This window comes from Bactrocera tryoni, unplaced genomic scaffold, assembly GCF_016617805.1.
Source record: "Bactrocera tryoni isolate S06 unplaced genomic scaffold, CSIRO_BtryS06_freeze2 scaffold_25, whole genome shotgun sequence".
NCBI classification, from domain to species: Eukaryota; Metazoa; Arthropoda; class Insecta; order Diptera; family Tephritidae; genus Bactrocera; species Bactrocera tryoni.
In genome coordinates, this window is record NW_024395977.1 from 15,537,452 (window position 1) to 15,555,802 (window position 18,351).

General features: G+C 38.4%; 1 protein-coding gene across 2 annotated transcripts in view; it reads left to right on the plus strand.

The window, feature by feature from the left end:
- The window catches only part of LOC120780465 (nephrin-like), a 791,640-nt gene that overhangs the window by 329,997 nt on the left and 443,292 nt on the right, over nucleotides 1-18,351 (plus strand). For both annotated transcript variants that reach the window (XM_040112743.1, XM_040112744.1), the window contains exon 6: nucleotides 2,054-2,184. In XM_040112743.1, the coding sequence (XP_039968677.1) occupies nucleotides 2,054-2,184 (131 nt within the window). The remainder of the gene's footprint in view (nucleotides 1-2,053; nucleotides 2,185-18,351) is intronic.

Here is an 18,351-nt window from a genome sequence, read left to right on the forward strand (position 1 = left end):
ACGTAACTTTCTTTCGTATGTTTGCCGATCCGTGCACGGATGTAACGATTCGACCCCAGTATCTGAAGAAGACCATATTGACACATATACATATCTGCAGACGTATATGGAGTAGTTATACTGTACTAAAATATGAATAGTTATGAAATATCTATTTTGTTTTTATACTCTTGCAACCTGTGGCTACAGTGTATAATAGTTTTGTTCACCTAACGGTTGTTTTTATTACCTGAAACTAAGTGAAGGAGATATAGGGTTAAATATCGGGTGATTTTTTAAGAGCTTGATAACTTTTTTTTAAAAAAAAACGCATAAAATTTGCAAAATCTCATCGGTTCTTTATTTGAAACGTTAGATTGGTTCATGACATTTACTTTTTGAAGATAATTTCATTTACATGTTGACCGCGGCTGCGTCCAGGTGGTCCATTCGGAAAGTCCAATTTTGGGCAACTTTTTCGAGCATTTCGGCCGGAATAGCCCGAATTTCTTCGGAAATGTTGTCTTCCAAAGCTGGAATAGTTGCTGGCTTATTTCTGTAGACTTTAGACTTGACGTAGCTACGTAAATAAGCAAAATTGCCGCATTCCAACAGCATCTTTGAAAAAATACGGTCCAATGATTCCACCAGCGTACAAACCACACCAAACAGTGCATTTTTCGGGATGCATGGGCAGTTCTTGAACGGCTTCTGGTTGCTCTTCACCCCAAATGCGGCAATTTTGCTTATTTACGTAGCTACGTCAAGTCTAAAGTCTACAGAAATAAGCCAGCAACTATTCCAGCTTTGGAAGACAACATTTCCGAAGAAATTCGGGCTATTCCGGCCGAAATGCTCGAAAAAGTTGCCCAAAATTGGACTTTCCGAATGGACCACCTAAGACGCAGCCGCGGTCAACATTTAAATGAAATTATCTTCAAAAAGTAAATGTCATGAACCAATCTAACGTTTCAAATAAAGAACCGATGAGATTTTGCAAATTTTATGCGTTTTTTTTTAAAAAAAAGTTATCAAGCTCTTAAAAAATCACCCGATATATATGAATGATCAGGATGACGAGAAAAGTTGTCCGGTTAACTGTCTGTCTGTACGTCAGTGCAATCTGCAACTTGATTTGAACTTGAATTGAGATATCTTGATGAAACTTGGTATATGGGTTCCTTATATGGTCATTTACCGAAAACTTTAACGTACCATAACTAGTCACTAAATTAAGATATAGAACTGTAATTTGACACAGGGGATGGCAGTAGCACCAGTGGGCAAAAACTCTAGAAAAAGTGGGCGTGGCCGCAACTTCTCGCAAGTTTAATTTACATATCTCCTAAACCACTAAATCTACATCAACCAAATTAGCTTAGCGCAAATATTATACGAACCCTTACCGACAGTACGAAAACGTACGAAATCAGGGGATAACCCCACTCACTCCCCAAATAACGGTACTGTTACAATAGTGTCTCGTTGTATCAAAAATGTTTTGAATCGGGCAGTATTTCCCTGAGCCCTCATATACCGAATATATGATATAATAAGTATATCGACCAATACTTGAGCTATCTCAATGAAAATTATAAAGCGTGTTTTACTCATAACAGTGCATTCTTCTGCCTAAAATAAATAAAGTTTTAGCAATTGACTTGACCTAGCCACCAGTAAAAAATATATAATATCCAGCTGAATTTACTCTATACGCGTGTTGATGGTATCATAGTGAATCACAGCAAACATTTTTTTGGTATGCGACATATTAAAAGCTTGAAAAAAGTAGATAAAATCGGGTCGATGCTACCCTAACTCCCAGATACATATTGTATAATGAGTTCCATTTTTCTAACAAAAATATATGTATGTATATACATAAAATTGCTTAGATTCCGATCGTCAGGTTGACGTTTTACATCTTAAGGTACTTCCCTTGCTTTGATTCTTGCAAGTTACAAGAGAATAAAAAGGTTCGGTTGCAACCGAACTTAGCCTGTTTTACTTGCATTTAGTAAATTCTATTACAATATTCAACTTTTATGAATATTTCTTTTTTATTTCATTACAGATATTCCGGAAGTTCAAATACGACTTGGAACATCTTTAAAGCAAAATACAATTAGAGAAGGGGCAGATGTCTATTTTGACTGTGTAATAAATGCACACCCATTCGTTTACAGAGTTGATTGGCGTCATAACGTATGTACATAAGAATTCATTAATGCCTTGTATAGATTTTAACTGTCATTCAAATTTTTATTCAAGTTAGGTTTTGTTAAGTTAGATGGCTGATCCAGAGATCGGACTTGGACTGCTATATGCAGTTCTTTGTGAATCTATAGAAAAATAGAACTGTGTTTGATATTATAATTTAGCTAAGCCCCTTGTGGCCAATACAAAATTTGCACAGGCGTTTAATTTCTATTCCAGTTCAGTGAGATGTCTGAAATTTTTTTTTAGTAGGAGGAAGCATCGAAAGCCAGAGTGCCGGACTTTATTTCGCTAAACCTAACCCGTCTCATGTCTCTCCCACGGGACCACTGGACAAAGCATTACTTCGTGGGAGAGAAGAAGACATTAAAGTCTTCTCTATTGCCTAAACTGTTGTTAATGTCTCAGTCTTGTCATAATTAGTGCTGCCGCTTCGCTGACAGCTTTCCATTTTACAGAGGACTCACACATAAGTGCAGTCAAATTTTTATCGTTATACTACCTCCAAGGATATTTTTCAGCTTTTCTCTTATACTTGAAATCCCAGGGCAATAAAGAACACGTATTCAGAGTTTTCTATACACTCTGTACACGTCGGACAGTATAGACTAAAGTTTTGACGATATTTGATAAGGTAGCTTCTGAAGCAAAAAAAAAAAATATTTAAATAAAAAAACTTTATAAAAAATTAAAACAAAAAAATATTTTAAAAAAGTAGTTTTACCGCTGCTGCCACATTGTGATGCTTTCGATTCTCTCCTGTGGATGTCATTCGGTGCAATACTGCCTAATACCCCAGCAGCGTCATTTGATATGGTTGGGTAAGCATTTATCACGCGTATTGCAGAAAGACTATGTGCACTGCATGTTGATTGGTATAGGATATGATTTTATGTCTAGCGCCTGTATCCATATTGGAGCCCCATATAGTATAACTGAACTCATTACCTTAGCTATTAAACATCGTCGGCTGGAACGCACACAGCCTTTTTTCGCCATCATTCTAGATAAAGCATTATACAAAGATTTAATTTGCTTTTCATTCCGTATTTTCCAAGTGTTCCTTGAATTTGAGCCTTGAGTCCACTATCCCACCAAGGTACTTCATCTTTGGTTATGAAGTAATCTGACATTCTCCTAAAGTGAGCGATATTTTTTCTTCAATTTTCCTAGAGCTTATGAGCAAGACTTCTGTTTTCTGCAACGTAAGCTCTAGACTCTTGGTAGCAAACCATCGACGTAAACCATTTATGTTGTCATTGCATTGCATCCGGTGGTCATCCAGATGTTTAGCTACTGCTACCACTATGAGGTCATCGGCATATGCGACTGTTTTCACATTTTTTGATTGCGAAAATCTTAAGACCCCGTCATACATCCGGTTCCATGGCAATGGAACTAAAAGCGAGCCTTGCGGTACTCCACTGGAGATAGCGTAGCTCTGAGTGCTCTCGTCCGTATCGAAAAGCCTATTTTGAAAGTAACTCATTATATATTTATCAGATAATGAGGAGCGTGGATATCGTGTAGAGCTTTTATTATATTTGCGGACTTTGCGGAGTTGAACGCATTCTTAACATCCAGGGTTATTAGCGCGCAGTATTTTTTGTACCACCTTTCCATCTTCTCCACTTATTGCGTCAATGGTGGACCTCTTTTTTTATAAAACCGTATTGTCTCTTTGAAAATCCGCAGGCTTTTCGGATTGCTAACTCCAAGCGGTTTCTTATAATGCTTTCGAACACTTCCCCAATCGGGTCGAGCATGCAAAGAGGTCGATATGATGAAGGTTCTTCTGGTGACTTTTTTGGCTTTGGGAGTAGAACCAGACTCTATCTGCCACGGATCGAAGAACACCTCTTCTAAAATACACGCACTGTACATGTTAACAAATAAACTGGGTCTAAGAGTTATGGCTTCTTTAAGGGCTCTATTTGGTATACCATCTATTCCAGGCGCTTTAGAGTTTTTGATTTTTTTTTTAACCAATAGTTCGTCTTCTGTGACTAATAGGGGTGGCTCCGTAGCTTCGTTTTGTTTAATAAAGGAAATGGAGGCATGTATGGGGATAACACTTCGACAACATTTTTCATAAATGATGCATTCTAAGGTTGCTGCGACTTATTTTTGAACTTCGACATACAAATTTTTTATGCCGTTCCTCACGGGTCTATGTTCGCTTCTTCACAGAGCTTTTCGAAACAGGATCTCTTACTACGGATAATGGCTGACTTCAGGACCTTTTTGGACATTTAAATGCTTCTCTGAAGCAGATTTAATTTTCCCCTTCCTGGTTACGCTATACGCGGCGTCTAGCTGAGGGACAGAGCTTCCTCAGCTAGGCAATTTCGTCACTCCGCCAGTATACCGGCTTTCGATTGTTATAATATCTCGACCTGCGCCTAGTTGCGTCGCATGCAGCAACTAGCTCCTTCTCCACAGCAGATACTAAGTGGGCGTCTTCACCTTTTGTGCCTTTGCGGCACTCCAGGCACTCTCAAGGACGTCGGTATCAAATTTCTTTCACGCCAGTTGCGTTTTCGAGAGGAATTTCTCCGAAACATTTCCCATTCTTGGGAGAACGAAACTTCAGTAATTACAGCAATATGGTCGCTATTTGTGTAAACATCTGACACCTTCCACTTTGTATGTCTGTGAAGCCTGTCATTAGCAAACATTAAGTCTATTATAGAACCTTTATTACCCTTTTGAAACGTATTTTTTGTGAAATTGTTTAAAATCGTGAGGTTTATGTGACTCAAAATTTATAGAATGAGGCGACCACGGTGATTTGTAATTCTGCTACCCCAACAGTAGACATGCGTTAAAATCACCCACTATTATTATTGGTGATGTGTTTCTGCTCTCTATAGACAGCTTCAGGAGAAAATCTTCAATTTCGCTACTTGTTGGGCTAGGACGAGCATAGCAGCTTACAAAATATATTCCTTGTATCTTCGCCCATGTAAAGCCGTTATGGACTTTTTTGGAGCGTGATGAGAAAGCTTGTTCGTTGCAGGCCCATATTGCTGCCTTGCAACTTCTATCTTTACTCCAAATGTTTTCTGAACGCTGTCTATATTGCTCGCTTAGTATGGCTATGTTTTTCATTTTTTCATCATTTCTACGTGCTTCGTATAGGCCATACTTAAGACGGAGTGCTCTCCTTTGCAAAGCATACAGCTCGTGACATTTTTGCACACCTTTGCCACGTGCCCTGCAGCTCCGCAACGTGTACAGAGGGCAGACCGGTCTGTCTGACTAACACATTTGTGTGGTTATGACCCAGTTGGAAACCCCTAAAACATCGAGTAATAGGTGAATATTCTCGGAGACGACAGATAGACCACCCTATCTTAACTTTGCCCAATTTTGGTGCAGCTTTAGCTTCCTGAGCGCGCAGACAAATTCGACCTATTTGTGTGCCAATCCGGGTTTTTCTTATGCTTTTGACACTTGATTTCTCCCGGTTTTGGCTCCCACACTCTTTTTTTAATGCCTTGGAGATTTTTTCCGGTGTCTAAGTCCTTACACACTATTGTAACGTTATGGGTTTTTGGCTGTATCAGCGCCATTTCACCCACCGCTTCCTCTAGGACGCTTTGAAATGACTCGGCTCTCTTGTACGCCTGATTTTTCAACTCGATCAGTAGGTCTCCTTTCATCGTCTTCCGTATGTGGGTCACGTTTGATCCCAACTCTTCAAGATCGCTGTCGCTCTTTATCTTCCGGAGAATATCAGCATATGACGCACCCTCCTTCTTAGTTATTATGATAGAGTCCGGTTTCGTTCTTATTTTCTTCTGAATCGGTTTCTTTTTTTTTCACAGCATCCACCCATGTTTCACGTGCGCTATATTGACCAGTAATGTTTTCTTGTATTACTTTCGTGAGCTCTCTGGTCATTTGTTGCACCTTTTTAGTAGTTTTTTCGGTTTTTTTGTGGGGGGTAAGTCGATGCTTCTCGCAGCCGCTTTGGGGTATTCACCTCTTATGAGAATATGAGATAGCTGTGTTGATCTGTCAACCATAATTTTTTTCTCCGGTGGGCGTGGCGTTTATTAGGTTTAATGTATACCAGGTTTACCGGTATATCTCCCAACTACTTAATCTAAATCAACTAAACTTACTCAGGACATATCTGTTTAGCACTTCCTACGAAAATGTAAATATGGCTGTAATCGGATTATAATACCGCCCACTTCCATAATATATTTGTTAAAAAATAAAAAGAGCTAAATGTGCGTTAAGTATATAAATAGAAGCCAGAGTCCAAATAGGACCATGAGCTCGGTACCTACTTTACCACATATGTTTATTTACAAAATCAGACAAAAGCCACGACTATTTTGCATAAAAAATACTTTTTACATTAATTCTCATTCTTTGACTATTCAGTATGTAAATCAATAACCAATAATTGAATCGGAATAAAACCTTGAACAAGTAGTGCCCCCTTATGACCAAGAATTGTCAAAATCAAATAAAGCTGTTCAAGTTGCTAGATATCGAAAATGTAGACCTCAGTTTTTATTGCGAACTTTTATTATTTTTATTTAAATGTTTGCCAATCTGTGAAATATATGACAGAAGTTTGGAGCACAGTCTTTCCCGATAACAGTTTTCTCATTCTAATAGTAAAGGTACGTTTTGAAACTCAGAAAGTATCGTTTTATATTAATATGTAGCAATGCCAAAACTAGATAAAAACATCCTATCTAGTGATTTCGAACCTCCCGCCTATTTTGAACCGTTTAGGTTGGTCTAAATGTGTGATATTTTAGTGAAATTAATTAAGAAATTTTGCGTCTTCACTGACGGTAAGGTGAATAAGTAAAATATAGTTATAAAACCACTTTAGTCTATGATTTATAATATACGTTTATTCTTATTTAAGTGTATATAAAAACAAGAAAAAACGTTAACTTCGGTTGCACCGAAGCTAAATACCCTTCACAGGTGCATTTCTGTTAGTAACTATGTGTTCAGTTTGTATGGAAGCTATATGCTATAGTAATCCGTTCTAAACAAGTTTTTTAGAGATTACATTGTTGCCTTAGAAAAAGCCATATATCAAGTTTCGTGAATATATCTTGTCAAATGTGAAAGTTGTCCATACAAGAACTTGATTCCGATCGTTCAGTTTGTATGGCAGCTATATGCTATAGTTAACCGATCTGAACAATTTCTTCGCAGATTACATTGTTGCCTTAGAAAATAACATATACCAAATTTCGTGAATATATCTTGTCAAATGTGAAAGTTTTCCATACAAGAACTTGTTTCCGATCGTTCAGTTTGTATGGCAGCTATATGCTATAGTTAACCGATCTGAACAATTTCTTCGGAGATTACATTGTTGCCTTAGAAAACAACATATGTCAAGTTTCGTGAATATATCTTGTCAAATGTGAAAGTTGTCCATACAAGAACTTGATTCCGATCGTTCAGTTTGTATGGTAGCTATACGCTATAGTTAACCGATCTGAACAATTTCCTCGGAGATTACATTGTTGCCTTAGAAAATAACATATATCAAGTTTCGTGAATATATCTTGTCAAATGTGAAAGTTGTCCATACAAGAACTTGATTCCGATCGTTCAGTTTGTATGGCAGCTATATGCTATAGTTAACCGATCTGAACAATTTCTTCGGAGATTACATTGTTGCCTTAGAAAATAACATATATCAAGTTTCGTGAATATATCTTGTCAAATGTGAAAGTTGTCCATACAAGAACTTGATTCCGATCGTTCAGTTTGTATGGCAGCTATATGCTATAGTTAACCGATCTGAACAATTTCCTCGGAGATTACATTGTTGCCTTAGAAAATAACATATATCAAGTTTCGTGAATATATCTTGTCAAATGTGAAAGTTGTCCATACAAGAACTTGATTCCGATCGTTCAGTTTGTATGGCAGCTATATGCTATAGTTAACCGATCTGAACAATTTCCTCGGAGATTACATTGTTGCTTTAGAAAATAACATATACCAAATTTCGTGAATATATCTTGTCAAATGTGAAAGTTTTCCATACAAGAACTTGATTCCGATCGTTCAGTTTGTATGGCAGCTATATGCTATAGTTAACCGATCTGAACAATTTCCTCGGAGATTACATTGTTGCCTTAGAAAATAACATGTATCAAGTTTCGTGAATATATCTTGTCAAATGCGAAAGTTGTCTATACAAGAACTTGATTCCGATCGTTCAGTTTGTATGGCAGCTATATGCTATAGTTAACCGATCTGAACAATTTCTTCGCAGATTACATTGTTGCCTTAGAAAATAACATGTATCAAGTTTCGTGAATATATCTTGTCAAATGCGAAAGTTGTCTATACAAGAACTTGATTCCGATCGTTCAGTTTGTATGGCAGCTATATGCTATAGTTAACCGATCTGAACAATTTCTTCGCAGATTACATTGTTGCCTTAGAAAATAACATGTACCAAATTTCGTGAATATATCTTGTCAAATGTGAAAGTTGTCCATACAAGAACTTGATTCCGATCGTTCAGTTTGTATGGTAGCTATACGCTATAGTTAACCGATCTGATCAATTTCTTCGGAGATTACATTGTTGCCTTAGAAAATAATCTGTACCAAATTTCGTGAATATATCTTGACAAATGTGAAAGTTTTCCCTATAAGAACTTGATTCCGATCTTTCAGTTTGTATGGCAGCTATATGTTATAGTGGCCCGATATCGGCCGTTCCGACAAATGAGCAGCTTCTTGAAGAGAAAATGATGTTTGCAAAATTTCAAAACGATATCTTAAAAACTGAGAGACTAGTTCGTATATATACAGACAGACGGACAGACGGACAGACAGACGGACATGGCTAAATCGACTCAGCTCAACATACTGATCATTTATATATATACTTTATAGGGTCTCCGACGATTCCTTCTGGGTGTTACAAACTTCGTGACAAACTTAATATACCCTGTTCAGGGTATAATGAATCACAAAATGTGTTGCTAAGTACATAACTCAACAACGCCTGGACCAACCTTGCCAATTCTTTTTTTTTAAAGGTTCGTTGAGGTTCAAGGATGGTTTTTACGGCAAGAAAAATTTGAATAATTGCCGGAAAACTCCTAAAAACAGCCCTTTTCTTTTTCCCATACAAACGAATGAATGTTTATTTGTTAGTAACGCTAAGAGAACGGCTGCACCAATCTTGATGAAATTTTTAGAGGTTGTTCGTTGTAGATCGGGGAAGGTTTAGAAATAAAAATACCTTATACTTTTCATGAGGAACAGTCGGAAAATTTGATAATTCCAAAAAGTAACTTTTTTCCATAAAATTTTTTTTTCATATTTTTGTTTGTTTTGTTTTTCAATATTTTGATTTGTAAATTATTTGAATCGTTTATTTTCAGTAGCTTGCCTTACACTCTACGTGTGTTCCACACAAATTGATCAATTGCGAAGAGGTCGCCCTAATATCGGTCGGCGTTCTTTTTACCACGAACGTATGGCAGCCCAATGCAAGGCAAGGTAAGAAGTACTCCCAGGATGCGGTGACATATGTACGTCCGGAGTTATAGATCGCGGTCAATCAGCAAGCGATCGTCACGATGTCACAGAACGACTTTTCAAACAACAGTTACGATGTTTGATGAACTTTATCTTGAAGCAACGTACATATATATATGTGGTGCCGTTAGATGCTAGATGTACTCTGTCTCTAAAAAACAAAAGTGGCTGCACGCGCACATCATTCTTTGGATGGTGGATGGTGGTTACATCAGATCAAAATTGATGAAATCATTTCTGCGGAAATTCCTGATGCAGAGAAAGATCGAGTATTATACGAAGTGATGAAAACCAATATGGTTCATGGGCCTTGCGGACACCACAATCCCACTTCGGTTTGAATATCTGAAAATAAATGCACCAAACAATATCCACGTGCTTTTTTTTCGGAAACACAAACTAGAAAAGATGGATATCCACTCTATCGGCGTCGTTCATCGGACGACAATGGAAGAACATTTAGCATTCAATTCAGAATAGTGAATATCGAAGTGGACGGCACACGGATCGTACTATATTCACCATATTGTCTAATTCACATTCAAATCTCATATCAATGTTGAGTATTGCTATTTGGTTTATTGATAAAATGCGTTTGTAATTACGTCACTAAAGGAAGCAACATGGCGGTTGTAGGATATTTACTTTTGCAATTCATGAACGCTTTCCGACTGTTGTGCGTCTCGTAGTTAATTTGGAGAGTGGCCAAAGAGTGTATTTCAGCCCAGTACAGACAGTGAAACACCGCCAGCAACTAAGTTAACATTGACGAGTTTTTTCTCAACTTTCGTCTGTGATCCGTTTGCGAGAACATTGCTCCATTCGGAAATACCTTGATATTATACCTGGAATACATCGTCGTAACTATACGCAGAAAGCAAGGCCAACCAGTAGATGGGCATCCAGGTGTGTTCTCAACTAATGCATTAGGACGAATTTACACAATCCACTCGAAAAACGACGATTGTTTCTACCTTCGGTTGCTATTGATTAATGTACGCGGTTCAACTTCATTTGAGTCATTGCGTACTGTGAATGGTACGGTATGTGCAAGTTTTGGAGAAGTTAGCCAGCAATTACAATTACTGGAACATGTTAATCACTGGAATGCAAATGAAGTTCGCACACTTTTCGCGATAAACATTTCGATATATCAGTCTTCAAATCCGCGTCAATTATGGGATACGAACAAAAATGGCATTGTCGAAGACATTTTACATCGTCTTCGCTAAAATTTGGAAATGGGTCAATTCAGGTTGATACTTCCGGTGGTTTGATATCAATTACATTTTCCTTTTATCATTTCACGAAAGATGAACTCATCATGAATGTACGGACATTGGCCAAATTAGCGTTACTACGATTCCTTAAGTACGCACAATGTTAACTGCCAAAAATAGTTGTTGACTTAAACTGAAAGATTTAGAGTCAAATTCCGGGAGACTTGCGCTGAGACAAATCGATCGATCGTCTTGACAATGAAGACGACGCCGTGAATTATTCAGTGGAATTTCTAAATCCCTTGGACAGGCTTGGTATGCCACCGCATCATTTGCGTCTCAAAGTTGGATCTGCCGCTATTATGTTCCGCAATCTGCGCTATTGAAGACAAGGGGGCAGAATGCTTGATAAGAATTCCTTTGAGTTCTAACGTTTTGCATTTTCAGTTCAAACGTATTCCGTTTCCAGCGAAAATTGCATTTGAGATGACAATCAACAGGACGCAATGAGAGTCGGATAGTGTGTGGCATAAATTTCGAAATGCTATGTGTTTCACACCGTCAGATATACGTGGTGTGCTCACGAGTTGGAAAGCCATCTTTTCTGTACACCGGAACATAAACCAAAAATGTTGTTTATCAAGCTGCGTTACATTGAAAAAAAGAAATGAAAAATTTAACTTTCTTTTCATTTCAAAACACATAATTTCACGCAGAACAACGGCTGCGGGGTCAGCTAGTAATATATCAATTTTATTGTAATCTTTTAACGATTTCGTCAAACAACGAATGTTAAATTTTTTTGTAACATTTTTTATATACAGTTTTGTCGACACAACACAAAAGTATTAAATGTTCAGTTCAATTCTTAGACCTTCCCTGTTGTTGTTTGTTTTTTATTTAGACGAATTTATCGTAAAATACCGTAAGTGTAAAATGTTAAAAATACATATATACATATATATACAAAATATTAAAGGAAATGCGTACAACTCACATTGATTTCCACCAAGTAGTTTTGGAAGCAATGTATTTTCGTATGTGTGCGTGCGTCTTGTCCCTCTCTACAAGTTTCTCTCCAGTCCAAACTTTCTGTCCTGCGCGCCAATTAAATAATACATGCTATTTATTTACTACTGAATTTATTTTTTTGAGTATAATACAAGGTGAGTTCCAAAGTAAACAGGACTTTAAAGAAAAAATAAAACAAATGGCTTTTTCGGCAAAATCAATTTATTTTGTTCAAAATAGTTTCTTTCTGCTTCAATACAGCTTTTTGAACGGTCCAAAAGCATGTCGAACGAGTGTTTTAGCTCGTTGGCCGGTATGGCCGCCAGGATGCCGGTGCAAGCTTTTTGAATGGCCTCTACGTCTACAAAACGCTTTCCTTTCATGGGCAAATGCATTTTTCCAAAAAGAAAGAAGTCGCACGGTGCAATATCAGGTGAATGCGGAGAGTGATTAATGGCTAAAATGTGATTTTTGATCAAATAATCGGTCACAAACGCCAACTTTCATCTTCGCGATATCCGGGCCGAACACGTCGAATACGGCTCACCAAACGCTTCAAAACTACAAGGAAGAATACGTCAATAACGCCTGGCCCGGTTGAACAAATTCTTTGTAGACTATACCCTTGGAATCATAAAAAACAAATCAGCTACACTTTTGATATCTGCATGCGCGATTTTTTGGATTTCGGCTCGTCCGGTGCCTTCCATTCAGCACTCTGGCCTTTCGTTTCGGGATCATATTGGAAACACCTCGTTTCGTCACTAGTCACAATATTGTAAAAGAAGTTTTTGACTTTTTGACTTCTTTAATGATGTCCTTCTAATGTTGGATTCTGGGCAATTTTTGGTCGGCAGTCAATTTGTGTGGAACAAACCGTCACACACCTTTCCTAAGCCCAAATGTACAGTCAAAATGCGACAAATCGATGCTTTGGAGATGTTTAATTCCATTTCCATGAATTGCAATGATGATTTCGGCTGATTTTTGATGAATTTACGCACAGTTTCGATGGAATTTCCGTTGATCACGGATTTTGATTGGCCCACATGTTAATCGTCATTTATGTCCTCACGATCACTTTGAAAACGTTGAAAAAACTCGTGCACTCTGCTACGAGATAGACAATCATCGCCATAAACTTGTTTTATCAATTGAAACGTTTCGGTAAAGGTTTTACTAATTTTAAAACAAAATTTAATGTTGGTTTTTCGTTCGAAACTCAATAACTTCACTTCCAATCGATTATATATCACGAAATTCTCACTGGACAATCGATAAAGATATAGATGGCGCCATCAGGGGGCGCTAGATTCAAAAAGTCCTGTTTACTTTGGAATGCTCCTTGTATATGTACATTCTTGGTTAATGGCACTACTAAGGCTAAAGTACAATTCGCTCGCAGAACACGGATGTTGTTCTGTTGTGCATACATAGACATATGTACCTTCTGCCTCAATATATAATATATGTTTCGATGTGTTTTTACCTTCTCTGATAAATATAATGATAACACAGGCCGACACTCAATTCGCTTCTTTGAATTTATCAACTGAAAAAAAAATAAAAAGCTATATCATGAAAACTAGAGCTGACAGAGACATACTGATTACAGATTTGAATTCAGCGCACCCAAATTAACTAGAATCTGTTGATAAATTGTTAACGCGAAATTTTTTTGGCGAAATTTTTTTTCAGGTCATAAGATAAATGGAGGGTATAAAAAAGCTATATCATGAAAACTAGAGCTGATAAAGACAAACTGATTACAGATTTGAATTCGGCGCATCCAAATTACATAACTATCGGGTGATTTTTTAAGAGCTTGATAACTTTTTTTAAAAAAAAAACGCATAAAATTTGCAAAATCTCATCGGTTCTTTATTTGAAACGTTAGATTGGTTCATGACATTTACTTTTTGAAGATAATTTCATTTAAATGTTGACCGCGGCTGCGTCTTAGGTGGTCCATTCGGAAAGTCAATTTTGGGCAACTTTTTCGAGCATTTCGGCCGGAATAGCCCGAATTTCTTCGGAAATGTTGTCTTCCAAAGCTGGAATAGTTGCTGGCTTATTTCTGTAGACTTTAGACTTGACGTAGCCCCACAAAAATAGTCTAAAGGCGTTAAATCGCATGATCTTGGTAGCCAACTTACGGGTCCATTTCTTGAGATGAATTGTTCTCCGAAGTTTTCCCTCAAAATGGCCATAGAATCGCGAGCTGTGTGGCATGTAGCGCCATCTTGTTGAAACCACATGTCAACCAAGTTCAGTTCTTCCATTTTTGGCAACAAAAAGTTTGTTAGCATCGAACGATAGCGATCGCCATTCACCGTAACGTTGCGTCCAACAGCATCTTTGAAAAAATACGGTCCAATGATTCCACCAGCGTACAAACCACACCAAACAGTGCATTTTTCGGGATGCATGGGCAGTTCTTGAACGGCTTCTGGTTGCTCTTCACCCCAAATGCGGCAATTTTGCTTATTTACGTAGCCATTCAACCAGAAATGAGCCTCATCGCTGAACTTTCCGAATGGACCACCTAAGACGCAGCCGCGGTCAACATTTAAATGAAATTATCTTCAAAAAGTAAATGTCATGAACCAATCTAACGTTTCAAATAAAGAACCGATGAGATTTTGCAAATTTTATGCGTTTTTTTTTTAAAAAAAGTTATCAAGCTCTTAAAAAATCACCCGATAGAATCAGTTGATAAATTCAAAGAAGCAAACATTTTTTTTTAATTTTATCGGGTTGTGTAATCTATTAGCTGCAGAGATATGTATGTTTCGATGCATTATTGCTTCTTTACAGCTGGATGTGTTGAGTGATTTAGGTGCATGAGTATGATAGAAGGATGGAGTCATGTGTAGAAGTTCACGCAAGTGAGGGAAGTTCTCTGATCGCCATTCACTTGGGAGTGGCCAGAAACGATTCTTTTACATATGGCTCAAGCAACTCACGACTTCAAGTCTTTGACCAGGTATCCTCTGGGTAGCCTAAAAACATCCGTTTGAAGGCGAGCTAAAGTGAGAAAGCGAAACATCCCCCATAGGGTTATGCGATGGGTTTGGGAGCCGCCACGTAAAAAAAACACCCCCAATGGAAATTAGCAATCAGCCTCAGATGAGAGACAAAATATAAGTACGACATACGCATATACATGCAAGTCAAGGTATTAGGGTATACCTAAATACACAACTTTCGGACATCGAATATTTTAATAAATAAAAAGCGCGGTTTTTAATAGTAATTTACAATTGAAACAGATACTCAAAATAAAATATAAATAAAAATATCATCACTGCAAGTAAATACAAAACGATATTAATATTAAATATTAACGAAAAGAACAACTTTGTCAGATCAAATAGACTCTGTACAAACTGCTTGTCCAATGCACACAATTTTAAAAATTTCAAGAGCAAATTAAATTGCTTATATTTTTAAAAAGACACAACTCAATGCTTTATTACAGCAGATATCCTATCTCATTCCAAAGAAGCGCTTACACAAAAAGTGCTACGGGTTTAATTACAAAAGCAAAGCCCGAAACCCATAATTCAAAAAATTGCCAAGAGATACCATATTGCTCAAAGACACCAAAAGCTGCTTAAAAAATCTGAAGTTATGTGGCACGCTACTAAACGCCAAATTAGTGCATATGCACTTAAACATAAAATATAACAAAATTGTCTCCAAAAGTCGAAAAATCTACACATTTTATACATTCTGTCCCATAGAGGTTTAAATTTTCGAAAATAAATAAAATCAAAATTGGAAGTTAAGGGATCACAATACCCCCAATGCGACGCACTTACGTTTACAAAGCTAAGGCCGCTTTTATCGCATCTATCCAAGCGTCCCTCATATGAGTGGGTTATGGGAATCAGCTGTACAAAGCTTCAAATAAATTATGAAGAATTCTATTTCAGGAGGCGAACGTTCTCCATTCCCGGCCACTCTCACGCAAGATCCCTCCACTGTCACGGCCCTAACTCCTGGGCTAAGAAGTACCCATTCTGGCCATATCTGAACCGGGCGTGGAATTACAATCCTTCATAAGCCGACAATAAATTAAATGCAAACAATTGCCGATCATACAAAAAAGGCAACAATAGGTATACCAAACCGTTAAAATAAGAAATTCTAAAAAACCGCCAATAAAATTAACAAAAGCAAACAAATTTTTTGCTATAATAATGTAATACAATAAGTCGTCAAAACACGCAAAAACAATTACTACCTCAAGCACCAATAATTCCACAAAATACAATTTTTTATTAAAACCAAAATCGCTTCTTACAGCTAATATTCTGCGCCCTCGGCTATTCCACCAACAGTATGCCGAATAACATGTTTCTTGTCTACATACAAAACTAGACAAAATATGCGCCTAGGGTGCCCAGGATGCTTAAATGAGTTAAACATCCACCCCCTGTACTTAGTAAAAGTGGCACATCCTAATAACACTGCTCTATTCACCTTAGCTGATGACACTTCAACGGAACTCACCTCATCAGTACACCAACCCACTAAACAAAAAGGAGGGACAACAGGATAGCAGATACATTCGTTTGCGAAATTCGTCACATACAGCTCACCCAAAAACATTCAAACAAAGAGAACTTTACTTCTCAATTGCCTACTCAGTCCGAAGTAGCACCTGTTGGCAAGAGTTATCCTGCGTTGGATATCTAGGCTGACGTTGTTGGTGCTGTTTACGCTGGTTCCAAGATAGACGAAATTATCTACAACTTCAAAGTTTTGACTGTCAACAGTGACATGCGTGCCAAGTCGCGAGCGCGACGACTGTTTGTTTGATGACAGGAGATATTTCGTCTTGCTCTCGTTCACTGCCAGACCCCTTTGTTTTGCTTCCTTGTCCAGTCTAAAGAAAGCAGAACTAACGGCGCGGGTGTCAAGGCCGATGATATCAATATCATCGGCATACGCCAGCAGCTGTACACTCTTATAGAAGATGGTACCTTCTCTATTTAGTTCTGCGGCTCGAAATAATTTCTCCAAAAGCAGGTTGAAAAAGTCACACGATAGGGAATCGCCTTGTCTGAAACCTCGTTTGTTATCGAACGGCTCGGAGAGGTCCTTCCCGATTCTGACGGAGCTTTTGATGTTGCTCAACGTCAGCTTACACAGCCGTATTAGTTTTGCGGGGATACCAAATTCAGACATCGCGGCATAAAGGCAGCTCCATTTCGTGCTATCGAAAGCAGCTTTGAAATCGACGAAGAGGTGGTGTGTGTCGATTCTCCTTTCACGGGTCTTTTCCAAGATTTGGCGCATGGTGAATATCTGGTCGGGTTTTGATTTTCCAGGTCTGAAGCCACATAAGGTCCAATCAGTTTGTTGACGGTGGGCTTTAATCTTTCACACAATACGCTCGATAGAACCTTATATGCGATGTTGAGGAGGCTAATCCCACGGTAGTTGGCGCAGATTGTGGGGTCTCGTTTTTTATGGATTGGGCATAGCACACTTAAATTCCAATCGTTGGGCATGCTTTCGTCCGACCATATTTTACAAAGAAGCTGATGCAGTTCTTCGCCGCCGTGTTTGAATAGCTCGGCCGGCAATCCGTCGGCCCCTGCCGCCTTGTTGTTCTTCAGGCAGGTAATTGCTATTCGAACTTCTTCATGGTCGGGAAATGGGACGTCTGCTCCATCGTCATCGATTGGGGAATCGGGTTCTCCTTCTCCTGGTGTTGTGCGTTCACTGCCATTCAGCAGGCTGGAGAAGTGTTCCCTCCATAATTTAACTATGCTCTGGGCATCAGTGACTAGATCATCTTTGGGGGTTCTACAAGAGTATGCTCCGGTCTTGAAACCTTCTGTAAGCCGCCGCAATTTTTGGTAGAAATTTCGAGCATTACGCCTGTCGGCCAGCTTATCAAGCTCTGCATACTCACGCATTTCGGCCTCTTTCTTTTTCTGTTTGCAAATGCGTCTCGCTTCCCTCTTCAACTCTCGATATCTATGCCATCCCGCCTGTGTTGTGGTCGATCATAACGTTACGAGGTAGTCAGCCTGTTTTCTCTCCGCTGCGACACATCACTCCTCTTCGTACCAGCTGGTCTTTTGCACTTTCCGAAAAAAAATGGTTTCGGTTGCAGCTGTACGTAAGGAATTTGAAATGCCGTCCCACAATTGCCTTATACCGAGTTGTTGACGAGTGCTCTCACAGAGCAGGAGTGCAAGCCGAGTAGAAAATCGTTCGGCTGTCTTTTGTGATTGCAGCTTCTCGACGTCGAGCCTTCCTTGTGTTTGTTGACGTGCGTTTTTTGCTGCACAGATGCGCGTCCGAAGCTTGGCTGCACCAATATAGTGGTCCGAGTCAATGTTAGGACC